General features: G+C 37.3%; 1 protein-coding gene across 3 annotated transcripts in view; it reads left to right on the top strand.

Moving 5' to 3' along the window:
* LOC131737706 (probable ATP-dependent RNA helicase DDX10) overlaps positions 1–14253 on the top strand; it is an 88183-nt gene that overhangs the window by 17062 nt on the left and 56868 nt on the right. For all 3 annotated transcript variants that reach the window (XM_059028388.1, XM_059028386.1, XM_059028387.1), the window contains exons 11-13: positions 1319–1406; positions 2628–2716; positions 4309–4741. In XM_059028388.1, the coding sequence (XP_058884371.1) occupies positions 1319–1406; positions 2628–2716; positions 4309–4741 (610 nt within the window). The remainder of the gene's footprint in view (positions 1–1318; positions 1407–2627; positions 2717–4308; positions 4742–14253) is intronic.

The following is a 14253-nucleotide window of genomic DNA, read 5'->3' as shown; positions in this document are numbered from 1 at the left end:
GAGAGCTACAACAAATGAGTAGGCTTCCCTCTGCAATGCAGTGAAATCGGTTACAGACCTATAATTAGTCCTGAATTGCAAACGCAAAAAAAGTCAAAAGTGTAACCTTTCCTCTCGTAAGTGATCTGTATGTTCATTAACTCAGCATAAAGACCTCTTTTATAATAGCTTGACAGAATGGAAAATTTGCATTGGCTCATTCAGTATTGTCACTCCTAACTGCTGTACAGTTCTTTAGAAAATCTACATGCAAAATAGCTGTGATGAGTTAATTCACCGATGGTACCATGCGGCAGCTAGAAAAAAAATCGTTCTGGATTTCATTTGAGCAGCACTGCTCAGCAACACTGTGATACCGCAGTATATCGCCCTGGTCTGTGCAGCACCATTCCGTAACATTGCCAACAATATTGGTGGTAAAATGCCGCCTGATAGCCGACGGCATCGCGCTGCTTATGTGTGTCCCGACCTTTAGGGTGGCATTCCACATCCAGATAATGCCACTTCCATATGCCCCGCCCCCCAATATTTATCCAAAATACATACATTCATGAATCTAGAGACTTTCTTTCAACAAAGATTGCTTTGTGTGCAGTCATTATCAAAGTATGTGTTTGTTCTTTTATCCACTTCAGATTATTCTCAGGACCTGGCATTTAATATAGAGGTACATGTTTACAGAGTGCCCAGGGGCTTCTGAAGTCAAACCTCAGCTGTGATTACTGTGTATGCACACACACACACGCATACAAACTATAGATCAAGGTGTTCTGTTTCAAAGTGAAGACCTTTAAGCCACCACATCAGTTTGATGTTCAGCCATAGACATTTTGAACATTTTTAATTAATCAAAGGTGTAGTGCCCCAAGTGGTTTTAAAACGTGGAGCAAAATAATTGCAACCTTTACACGTGGAAGGTGTTTTGAAAAAAATTTAATATTGACACTCCTTGATGCAATCTAACAATTAGTACAAGATGGATGAAAGCACTGTCGGTTAGTTGGCATGTTGATATTATCTTAATTTTAATGAAATTGCTGCTTTTGATTAGATTCCCTTTAGAAGTCAATTTTGAAAATGTTGGTTTCCTTGTATTGTTTCCTTTGATGTGCTACCTAAAAGGTAAGAACCAGTGAATAGTAAAGTCCATTATGGAAAATTAATTAGTTGCATATTTTGCCTAAGAGCATACCGTATAGTAATTACACATTTTATTAAGCCTTTCCAGAGGCGAAAAGGCTGTGCTTTAACACACTGTGCCACCTCTCTTTCTTTATATTGCTTCTGTCTGAAATGGCTGCGTGTGCTTCCCTTTTAGGGTCAATCCGGACAAGTTAACAAATGTGCAGCAGAAACTGGAGGCTTTCCTAGCACAGGAGCAGGCTCTAAAGGAGCGTGCACAAAGAGTAAGTACCCCACCGTCGCCACTTCTGTCCTCCATGACTCTTCCACCATGGCTCGGCACCTGATGGTACAGGCAGCACGTCTGGGTGCAGTCTCGCTCACTGTCCCTGCCTGTCAGCCCCAGCTCTTGGGATAGCACTGATGAATAGCGGCTCCCCTGAGGAGTGGCTCACACTCTGTCTCACCCTAGGGAGCTGCTGTCCTCTTTGTCACTGAGGAGGAAAGCAACTAGAACAGTAGGACTAAGACCTGAAAACTAACCATTTTTCCTTTGGGTTTAAAGCCTACTTCGTATGGATACTGAAGAACCAGAGTGAACTTTTTTTTTTCTTCTTGTAAACTGTGTGCATTTTATTTTTTCTTTTAAAACTTTGTTTTCCTCCCTGGGCACCACTAGTTTTATCAGAGATTTTACAATTCAAGATGTTCTGATCAGTTTTAGTGTGTTTTTTTTTTTTTTCCTTACAGTCCTTCTTAGTTTCACTCTCGAGTTTGGTGTTATATTGGGATCCAAACTATCTGTCAGCATATAAAACCAACTGCAGCTGTCGGTGAACATGGAAAAATAGAATAAGAGAATCTGAAAAACATAGATAAAGATCCCTTGTTACAGCAACGCATTCCACGATAAAAGAAGCATTCTTTTTTTTTCCTGATTTCTTTTGCATTAGTATGCATTTATTTTGTGTTTCTTCCAAACTGAGTTAGTCATTTTTGCTGCCCTTTGTATTTTATTTACTTGTTTATTACATTCAGATGTACAGCTATGGCCAAACGATGTGCATCACCCTACAGAATTAACTCATTTTGCTTCATAAAGTCGAATTAAACCTGCTGAAATAAGGTTATGTTAACATTGAATTACATACCGCTTTGTAGTTTCCGATATACTTGAAAAAACTGAATTGAAAAATGTGACATTTTGAAATCTAACATGAAATACTGTATTACTATTATGGCTTCCAGTTGACTTGCAATGTCATTATCTAGTTTCTTTGATTACATTATGTTAAATAAAATATCTAAATGATGTTCATATATATATATTTTTAATTATGTCTCAATCCTAAAATTCTTGGTAATGCAAAACTTTTGGTCATAGCTGTATATATAATCTATTGGAAACATATGTTCCCCTTAATTGTGACATTTCAGATTTTTAAAATGAATTACTTACAACTCTAACATGCAGAATATTGATAAATGTTTTTCTTACATTTCAGTGCTTTGTATCCTACCTGCGATCTGTCTACCTGATGAAAAACAAAGATGTGTTTGATGTATTTAAGATGCAGTTATCAGAGTATGCTTGGTAAGTAAGTCTTGAAATCCTGGAACATAAACAATATGAAGAATTTAATTTAAGTCCATTTCATTTACTCCAGTAATATGTTAACTTTAAATACAAGAGCAACATGTTTTTCCCCTATTTCAGACTCGCCAGTGTTTTCTTTGGCATAGACAAACTAATAAGCTGTTTTAATTGGTAGGATGCTTTTCAATACCTAAATGACATTGTTTTTAAATCCCAATTTAATTTAGGATTTTTCCTTTATTGCTGACTCGCCTTTGTTGATTTGTACCCTAAAATACAGTATTACTGCTGCAGGAATTAATTAGCCGTTACAGAATGTGCAATAGAAGATATGATCACACAACACCTTGAGATAAGCTTGAGTCTGCAGTATCTCCATAGTATTTGGATTCTGCCTGCCTCGCAGCACAGCAGTCTGTGGTTTGGGCTGTCACTGCAGGGACAGAGAGTCTGAGCTTGCACTGTGATTGTTCTCTCCAGACTAGCCTGTCGGTGCTGTCCTTTTCTTGGCTGGCCACGATGCATCTTTCATGAGCTGGTTGATGTATCCACTTCTCGTAATCAGGACGCCATTCCGCTCAGCCCTCCAGGGACACGCTCCATATGTCTCGGCATCGTATGCCTGCTTCTTAAAAACCAAATCCTCATTTGAATCCCAAAAGAGTCTGTGTTGGCTCGCTAGGACGAGAAACTTTTCAGTAAAGGTTGAACAGGTTCCGTTAGTAGAGCTGGATCTTAATGGGTAGCCATCTGTGTTAGCTTTGCTGCCTGATTTATATTTCTTAGGAATTATGCAGAGGTCCAGTGTATCCCTGAGATTCAGACATGTAAACCCCATTTAATCCCACAGTTTTCTTTTGATCTTAGTATGCATAAGTGATAAAGCGAAGTACCCAGCCTAACAACATTTTCTTTACAAAATAAATACATATTGGGTGCTATTTTGAAGCAAACACAAAGGGAAACTGTCTGGAAGAAAAGACTAAAAACAATTTTAAAGGCTAGAAATGCAGTTGTAAAAGTTTCTGCCCTTGGAGGATTATTATTATTATTATTATTTATTTTCTTATCCAGTGCGACCTTACAATTGTTACAAGATATCACATTATTTTTACATACAATTACCCATTTATACAGTTGTTTTTTTTTACTGGAGCAATCTAGGTAAAGTACCTTGCTCAAGGGTACAGCAGCAGTGTCTCTCACCTGGGATTGAACCCACGACCCTCCGGTCAAGAGTCCAGAGCCCGGACCACTACTCCACACTGCTGCCCTATGGTTGACAAAATATTTACAAGGTCCAATAATTTAAATATAAAATACGTCTCCTATAATGTCTATTGTGATATCGCGGTTGCTAGGTGACAATTGTATCAGTCCACCGTTAATGTTTTAAAAGTTACAATTCGGATGCACGTCTGAAGCATGAGGGATGCACAAGAAACATGGAAACTCTTTGAACCTGAATTAAACACCTTTACTGCCTCCCTGCATATCAATAAGAACTTCCTATTTATGAAAGCAGATATATATTGCCAAGCAGTCTGTCTGTTCCAAGATTTGTATTCTTTTTGTTGTTCCGTTCACAGCTCGTTAGGCCTGGCCGTGGCACCAAGAGTTCGCTTCATTCAGAAAGCAAAGAAGCAGAGGGAGGAGAGTGCGAGAGACAAGACAGACACCACCAGGGAGGCAGCCAGTGGAGAGGAACAGGAGTCCGGCACAGAGGATGAGCTGGAGAACTTCAAAGCTCGTCTCAGGGGCCAGAAATCCACTTCAGTGGGGGCAACGTCGCAAGGCCAGGGAGAAACGTCATGTCTTGCAGGGGACCCATCCTCTGGAGGAGAGTCGGAGGAGGAGTCTGGTTCTTCAGGGGAGGAGGAAGATGAGACTGGAGGGGGGACATCGGGGATGAAGTTTGTTGAAGATGATGATGATGATGATGATGATGATGACCTGAAAGACCTGGATTTACTGACTGTGAAGAGAAGGGATGTTTTTGGTCTTGATGCCGCTTCTGAAGAGGTACGTTTGTGAAAGCCTTGAGCTTCTGCTTGAAGAGGGTCACCAGTTTATTGTAGGATCGCTACATGTACAGCAGTCATTTCCTGTCATTTTACCCCCAAGATATTTCTAATGTAATAGTTATTCCTCCAAAAACCTACCACTGAAGAAACTTGTGGAAGTACAATCCTGTAAATTCCTGGATTTTTGTGTTTCTTTGAGGGAAATCGTCTGAAAGGGAAATAGTTTTCTCTTCACTATTCTGAATTTGCCGATCACAGCACATTTTGCCCTCTTGAGATCCTCGCTACAGAAATGATCTATACTTCAGATAGCTATTTTTATATCTCTAGCTTCATAGAAGGTAGGCCATCTGTTTTGCTGACTTTAAAAATGCTTGAGACACTCTTTTACTTTGTTACAAAATAAGACTACTAAGTGTAGTTCCAGTTAGGTTGCTGCTATTAGCCCTCAGAGGAGTGTTTTGTAGTCCTGCTAAATGAACCAATGTGGGATAGTGATGAGGTGTTGGTGAGCAGGGTTGGCACAGTAACAGATTAAATTGCTAAGGTGTTCAAAGCTGGTTAATTGTTGAAAGCAATAATGTTACAGATGTACAATTTAAATTAAGATGTAATTTATTTATCTTCTTTAATGAAATCACTGCTTAGTTCTGCTGTGATACTTAGCTACCCATCTCCTAGAATTAGCAATGCATGTCATTGATTACATCCCCATACTTTGCCTTTTTAAAATAACAATATTCATTTTCTTATGTTTAAGTTGTAATTAATTCCTATTGATGGAATATTCAGGCCTCCTTAAATCATTTAAAAAAAAGAGTTCAATTGATGGCTTTTCAATATAGTTGACCTCGCCAGATTTAAACCGGCGACCTATGGGTAAAAGACTTGTATCTTTTTATATTTTTTTCTGTTGTACTCGGTCTATTTGAAATGATTTGGAAATGTTTACTTTCCTGGACAAAAAAAACAATTCCAGACTCTGTCTTCCTCAGTATTACAAAAGGGGAATTTAAAACACTTTGAGACACAGTAGCACAGAACATAATGTGAAAGAATATTGGGATCAAAGTTCAGTACTGTCCTAGTAAAGTGCTTTAGACGGTATGATGGAACACTGTTTGTTGCATGCATGCTTTGTGCTCAGAGTAATTGTCGTGCCTTACAACTACATTGTGTGTACAGCTGAGTAGTGGTGTTATAGTACAATATAAACAAGCTCTAATATTTCTCTTTTTTTCTACCATTTCATGTTCTCTGATCAGATTTGGGGTCCATGCTTTCAGATTGAGTCCGCTGAATCAATAAAGAGTAATACAGAAAAATGGTGGTAGTCATACAAATATCTAATGGCACAGGCAGGCTTGTGTTTTGTATAACGAACCTGCAGGTTTCAAAGCAGCCTGCTGAAAATGTATAGCAGGTGCCAAACTGTTTTGAAGTGTTGATATTTTATTTCCACTGTGACAGTTTCTTGCAGATTTAAAAGAGTGATGTTATTACAGACAACAGAAGCAATCAAAGCTGTTCTAATGCCTCCCACCATTATCAATAGGTTTGACAAAATTCAGAACTAACAGGCTTTTGGTAACAGTGTCCTACAGTAGCGGTGCAGGCTGTACAGTTCAGCCTGGAGTCTCCTTACCGAGATGAATTTCGGTGCTCATCACACTTGTAGTAAGCCCTTTGCATTATCTGCAGGTTTGTATCTCATTTTTGTCTCGCATTGGCACTTATTTTAGTAAAGCAATTAATTTGTCAGATTTTCACTTTTTTGATGTTCATGATTTCATAGAATCAAGGACTGTGCTCGGGAGGCAGTGAAATGTATTAAAGGCAGGCTAAGCTTCTCCCAGGGCGATGATGATATGTTTCTATTTCGTTCTCTATCTGTTCACCTGGGGCGTACCGGCAGGCTTGAGTGTGAACAAAGTCACCACTAACCTTGTTTTATATTCTGCAAGCAGGTGCTTTGTCAGATAGGGCCTGAATATTTCTTACAGCTCATAAAGCTGTTGTGTTCCACATTTATGTTCAGTTTTGTGTTAAAATACTACCTATGTTGGATTGTTTGAAACTGGGTGTACTAGTTTGCAGGTTCATACGCTTCTTCCTTCTTTGTAGCCAAATCTCTAACTGTACGAAAAACAGAACCTGCAGCAGCCGGAGGTTATAAATGTCATCAGCTCTATGTAAGCAAAATACACAAAGGGAGAAGATGGGTTCTTAAATGTTGTTTTTTTATCTTATATATGGGTCACTTCGACTTTTAATATTCCGTTTGAAACGGGTATTTGATTCTGTGCGTTGGTCACAGTGACCTATTTTTTTCATGGCACTGCATCCAGCAGCAGGTATGAAGGGTTCATTTGGTGAGTTGGAATATTAATTTCCTCTCTATTTCAAAGTTTTTCTTGTTCAGGCAGTAGCAAAGGGTAAACAAACATGATTTCTTTCAGAAATAGTTGCAGTGCCAGGAAGGGAATAGAGGTTGCTCTCTTGGGTTGACTAGCTCAGCAGGAGGGATAAGAAAAGCAGAAATCCATTTATAAATAGCCTATTGAAACGGAGAAATTAAAGAAGTTAGCCTGCAGCAAGCTTTTTATTGACTCCTCTGCAATGTTCTTCAAATGGGCATCGGTTGGCTTAGGTTGTAGCTACAGTGTTGCCAGTTGAGAGGAGGAATGGATGCAAAACGTATTCCATCCCACACACAAACTCTGATATACATTCACTTCAGATTGAGGAGGGTGGATGAGTAGGAGAGCAGAATATCTCATTTCTAGTTATGCCGTTGTAATAATTAAGGTAGGAGAAAGAAAAATAGCAAGTGCCAAATGTCAATTCAGTTAATCGCCTACAGTGAGGTGTTGTTAGTAATATGATTGCAGTTTAATAAATGAAAGAAAGACAGTTACAACGGTGTGATATAACAGTGTGGGGGGCTTATGATCAAATATTGATGAAGTAGTCCTATGCGAAAGGAGTTTTGAGCAATCTTTAAAGCTAGGTTGATAGGGGAGCTTGAAAACCTGGAAAGTTATTTCCAGATATTAATTTGACAAGTGCCTCTGCATTGTAACCCCAACTATTAACCTGGTATTTTGCCTCAATTCAAAAGTAACTAGAATGGATAACCAGACAATGTACAGTGTACCCCCAAAATCACCCTTTTTTTATTCAGCCACAGCCTATAGTATACTGTAGTGTAACAGACTGCGTTTGGCAGCTCAAAGCCCCTTTCGATTTTATTGGTGTCACCATGGAACCTAGACGTTGAAAGGGATATAGTATACAGATATACTGTAAGGTACTGGTACTGCAGATCTTCAACCACTTAGGTACTTATCCATAATTTCACCCTCAACTACATGAACACTTGAGGTGTCTCCTGTAGAACACTGTCTTTTTAAATTTCTACATAAATATAAAGTATTCCTTTTAGAGGGAAATGCATTTTAATAGTATTGTTTATATTTATTTATTTATTTATTTATTTATTTATTTATTTATTAACATACAGTAACTAAAGTACGCCCATTTTCAATTCAGCTGTGGAAGGGGAACCAAATTACTAATCGCAGAGCAATGAATCTTTAGGAGGAAGCACCAAATGATGCCCTCCATCACCGCAGGTCATAGGGCTCTGCAGCTGACATCTATTGGTGTTTGTTGCATTAAGTGCCTATTCAGCAGAATGCAGCATTTTTACAGGAGGACACAACAGCAGCATTGAAAATTGCATGACAAAAATGTGTGACATGTAACTTGCAGTAAAACAAGAATACAAGTTGCAATTTTAATTGACACAAGTTTTGTCATATTATTGTCTTTCCTAACGTGCCAGTGAGACATTGGTTAACAAAGGTGGTAACAATGTGCAGTCTACAAAAAAAAAAAAAAAAAAATAGCAGGAACACAAATGTCCTATTTTGCTTTGCATTGTAAAGGATTATTACCAGGGTGTACACAGGATGCATGATTGTTTGTACATATGACCTAATGGCTTTTGGGCAATATTATCCTGGTCTGCGATTTACTTTTTTGGTCCAGTTTTCTGGATAGTTTCCTGATTTTTCTAATATGGATTTCAAACTCAATATAGTGATAGTAACAAAAAACACTTTTGTTTGTGTGCAGTGAGGGAGTATGGGAGATCATTCTTACATAATGTTTCCATTTAAAACTTGATTTACTGAGTACGCTAAGCGTAATGCTTTAATTCAGTAGTCGTAAAAAAAAAAAAAGAAATGTACCTTCAGGAGTGGGGAGTTGTTATAATAGTAAGTCAAGCAGGGAAGCAGTCAGCATCAGTCATTTTAAGTGCTTTAAATTGGACACGTTCAAAACTTGCAGAACAGTGCCTGAGGATGGTTGGTTGGAACTACAGTGAAAGCTGTTGATTAATTATTATGCTCATAACTGTGTTATATATAGCTTGCACGGTTTGTTTGTCTGCATTATTGGTAACTCTACCACAAATGTCGCAGAGTAAAAAGTACCTTTTTATGTGTGAATATATATATATATATATATATATAATTTTAGCTCAAAGAGCCAGATGCCCAACGTTTCGATATGTTGTACATATCTTTCTCAAGGGAGCCTGTGTATACATTAATAACAGTGTGTACCTCTGCTTGTCCAGTCGCTGTTGGACTCGAAACATCTTAAAAAAAAAAAAAAAATAAAAACAACAAAAAAAAAAACCTCACGTTTTAAATTATTATTAAAGACTAATTCTCAAACTGAACGCAGTAGGGATTCCAAGGAAATGCATGCGCATGGATTAGGGAGTGGTTAACATGTAGAAAACAGAAAGTACTGATTAGAGGAGAAACCTCAAAATGGAGCGAGCTAACCAGTGGAGTACCACAGGGATCAGTATTAGGTCCTCTGCTATTCCTAATTTACATTAATGACTTGGATTCTAGTATAGTAAGCAAACTTGTTAAATTTGCAGACGACACAAAAATAGGAGGAGTGGCAAACACTGTTGCAGCAGCAAAGGTCATTCAAAATGATCTAGACAGCATTCAGAACTGGGCAGACTGTACTATAACAAATGGATGTGTCATCCGTAACTTTAACACTGTCAAAGGTAATAGCAGTGGTATTGGTAAGCCTCTGTAAAAACAAAACTTTGGTTGATTTTAATCTGCCAAAAATCCTAAAATCTCCAAGTGTTCAAGAGTTGGAAATTCACCTTTAGCTGACAGGATATTTATTTGTGTAATTTTTCATTTCTGTGGTTTCCTATTTCAGAAAGGTGAAATCTCTGTGTGCGTACTTAAGATTAATCCTGTACACTTCGACCCAGTTTTACTGTGCAGTTGTAAAGGATTCCAGTTAATCATCAATTCTGTTGCAAATGGGTACAGGAAAAGGGGGTGTTTTTAAATCATTAAAGCTCCAATTAAGTATTTTTTCTTACCATATAATATACATGTATCATTCTTGTCCATGATGTTTCTGCAATATTTAGTATATTTTTTACACCTTTGCAGTTAGTTCTTGTCAGCAGTTATTCCAACGCTTAAAATAGTGCTTCTTTGTTTTTGACAGGAATGCCTAAATGGTTTTTACTTTAACTTATCTTGTATATTGTCTATAAATGTATTGCTGTTGCTTTTGAAACTGTCTTCCTGTACCTGTTTCACTCTCAATTGAAACGTGAAGTACAGCCTCGGGCACCAAACACCTTCCATATGAATGATTTGCTGGGGCTCTGAATAACATGTTGGGTAAATTTATATTTTCCTGGTTTATACATGCTCCGGTTATCAATAACAAAAAATGCGTGAGGTCTAATCAGGAGCACAGTTATGATTTATGACATTGATGCCATTATAGCAATGGGAGACTGCAAAATAAAATTGTTGCTTTTGTTAATGGAAGACTGTCCGTAGATGGGTGAGCTCTGTCTTTTAATAAAGACGGCATAGATCAGGTGATGATGAATAGACTACACAGTGTTTTTACTCGGAGATACTGTTAGAAGTGAAACTCCAAAAATCCTCAGTAATGGACTAACAAACGGACTCTTTTAACAGGAACAGAACGCCTCGTCGTTAAGTGAGAGAACCGTTTTATTTTTCGAAATGCAACTAAATTAGTTTAAAGAACATTGAAAAATAAAGAAACTGTCAGTAAAAATAAATAAAATAATAGTCTAATATTTGTTACAGTTATAGGAATTTTTGAATGTTTCCTTGTAAGCAAGACTTAAGGCTGGTTAGTTGGGTCCGGGGCTACGAGTGTGGGAATCTGGTGCGTGTTCTAAAGGGGAGTGGACATCATGAGCCCAGAGAAGTTTAAACATGATTTCCCTGGTTAGGGCTGGACAACTTGTATTTGCATTTTCCTAATACTTTTTATTTTATTACCTGTTTTATTTAACTGTTGTGTTTTGTGTGATTTTACTATTGTTTCCTTTTTAGATCATAATTTGCCACGCTGGCTATCTATCCCAGCAAACTGCTTCTGAAAAGACTCAAGAAGCAAGGTGGAGAAGCATGATAATGTAACGCTGTCCACCATAGTGGAACCACATTGTGAGAAACAATTATACACTTTGCACTGCATTTAAAAAAAAAAAAAAGACAGAAGAAATTCTTGCCTGAATAGTGAACTAACTAGAAAGAACAAATAAGAATAAAGTCATAACTCCTATAATGTATTATTAAACAAACAAGATAAAAAAAAAAACATTGGAAACATGTTTCAATACCAAACCTAGAGTTAAAAGGTCCACAACTCATATGGCTATAATTTTCTGATTTTGTTTTAGAAAAAAAGATAATGAGTAATGCCTTTACACTGGGAATATTGTATACTCATAAGATAAATATCCTTTTGAATTAGAAAAACACAAGACTTTTTTAATATTTTGCCTACTATCTTGATAATCAGATCATAGTACTTCTAAACTTGTGCCTTTGGAATGCCTTTCTTTGTCGGGTTGTCCTCAGTTGAAGATGTGCTTTTGAAGCCAACGTGTTAAAATGATGCTGACTTCTTTCTCTCCATCTGGAAGGCATGCTGTCTGCATTGCTGTTCGACCTCAGCCCTTGAAGGGACCTGAGGGTGTAACCGCTTCAGTTAAGAGTGAAGCGTGAAGCTTGTTCTCCTTTCTTCCTCAGAGCCAGCAAACTTGTCCTCACCTTTTCCGTGACCAATGTGCACTTGCTTTTAAACACTTTCCGAGTGGCGGTTGATTGGACCTGACAGAGAACTGGCTTTGCGCTGAAAGATCAATAGGGGGAGTGGCTGTGTAGTGACATAATTTGCGAAACTTGACCGAGTCATTTATTTGTTTTGGTGGATTCCTAGCTGACGGGTTTGTTGGTGGTTATGATAGCTGCTGAGTCTTGTGTGCAACAGTTTTAGTGTTTTCAAGCAGTGAGGTTGAAAAGATCATTCTAAAATGGACAAGTTAAACGTGGGCTGCATTCTAAATACAGTATTTGTATCTGCATGTTTTGCCTTTTGCTGCCCTATGCTGTTTGCCTCTTGCTGCCATATACATTGACTTTGCAACTAAACACGTCTTGAAAAATTAATGCTTACATAAGCAATAGCCAGGCCTGTTTTGCAGAATATGGATATAACCTTGCATGAGTCCTGATGTCTGTTAACTTATCTAATTGCTAAGTGTGCCCATTGTTTCACCAAAACCGGCAGCACATGTGGACTGCAAGGAAACGGAATGATAAAAGGATTCCTGTAACCTAATTAACAATGGGATGGCATTGCTCTTAGTTTAATCAAAAATGAATCCAATAACCAGATGGAAACGCATTTTTTATAGTATACCAAAGGCTTCTGATTTTCGGTGTTTTACCCCGGCCTTTTCTACTCTCCTTTTAAAAATTGCTACCTGTTAAGCCATTCGTGTATCTCAATCACAAGTGAGAAACACGTTAATAGTAAAATTGATTTAATTTACAGGTTTTTTATGTGAAACCACTAAATGGGCTTTTAAATCGTAAGTCTTTCTTATTCTTTTCAAAGCAGAAGCGACTCATCTTTATTAATGTCAATAGTTGCGCATAACGATTGCAATAAAGGGTGTCCAGCTTTAATAAAGATTAGTTGCTTATTAACATGCTGCGATCCCGTTTGCACGCTCTGCTTGTAATTAAAAATTGGCCAATTTTTTTAAAAGCCAGAACCCGTAAATTAAATCAGTTTTAATGTTGGCACGTTTTTCAGTTGTGATTGAGATACTCGAAAGGCTTAACAGGTGTCATTCGAATTCTTTAAGGAGAGTTTAAAAGTTGGGGTAAAACACTGAAAATCAGAAGCCCTAATTATACCATACAGAGCATATGAGCATTGTGAAAACCAAAATAAACATTTGAAGAGGGAAAAACCTCAAAGTGCTTTACAGAATAAAGTAATAAAAAGGAATATTCTTTGACAAATGTACAGGCAAGAGGTTCCTGTCTGTCTTTAAGGACTTCATTTCTTGAGTGTTTCCGAGATATGCTTGGAATTAACCTTTGTGGTCCTGTCTCCTCTCACTGTTGCTGTCAGACTGCATAAGGTGAAATGTCTTATTTTTTGTGATTTTTATTTATTTATTTTTTTATATTTTTTAATGAATGTTTATACAGAAAGTAAATTCATTAGTTCATTACATTATACATAAATCAGTGCTATAATACATTTTGCATTTGAGTGTATATAATATGACTGTGTGTGTCTAATATATATATATAACATGTAAGTACAACTGCACCCAAAAAAGATATTATTATTTTTTTTTAAATGTATGGATAAAAAATATGGGGATCATAATTTGACTTGCTAACTGTTGGGTATTATCTTTCAAAAGCAACTATACATGCATCTTCAATTCCAGGCAATTATTATTGTTTTAAATTAGACAACACCATTTTAAAAGATACAATTGCAAAATAACAAGATAATAAAACATGTCTAGTTAGTCAAGAAGCAGCTTAGCAACCAAATGCCAATCAACAAAACCATTCATTTAATTTCACAACACTTCTAAATTCCCCAATTAAGTAAGAACAAAGACACGAGTGTGTGGGCGTCCACTTTTTAATGACCAATTATTACTGTAATGGAGCTGAACACGGGCGGGTGGAGCAATTAAGAGGAACTGATTTGAGGGTGGCAACACCCCCGCCTTGTCCTCTAGTCGATGTGAGAATCTAGTCTATGTGAGAAATCAGTTAATGGCTTTGACATTTTTCACATTTACACAAATTACAATTTGATAGCTCAATTAATGCAAATAAATGTATATGGTCTCTGACAATTGGCACATTTTAAGTAGCATGTTCGTTCCTAGGACAGTTTAATTAAACTACGATTTGTATTAGTACATGTCTCATAAAGTTCCCATAAATAACAACTGCTTTGTGTGTGACATTGGCGTGGAGCTTTAGCTTCCTACTATTAGAGCTGCTAAATTGTTTTATAGAATATCCAATTCAGAATGATCTAATCACGATGCTGACCATCAATGCATTCCAGCTA

Source organism: Acipenser ruthenus, chromosome 8 (genome assembly GCF_902713425.1).
Source record: "Acipenser ruthenus chromosome 8, fAciRut3.2 maternal haplotype, whole genome shotgun sequence".
NCBI classification, from domain to species: Eukaryota; Metazoa; Chordata; class Actinopteri; order Acipenseriformes; family Acipenseridae; genus Acipenser; species Acipenser ruthenus.
Note: the sequence above shows the minus strand (reverse complement) of the source record. Positions and strands in the feature narration are given on the sequence as shown.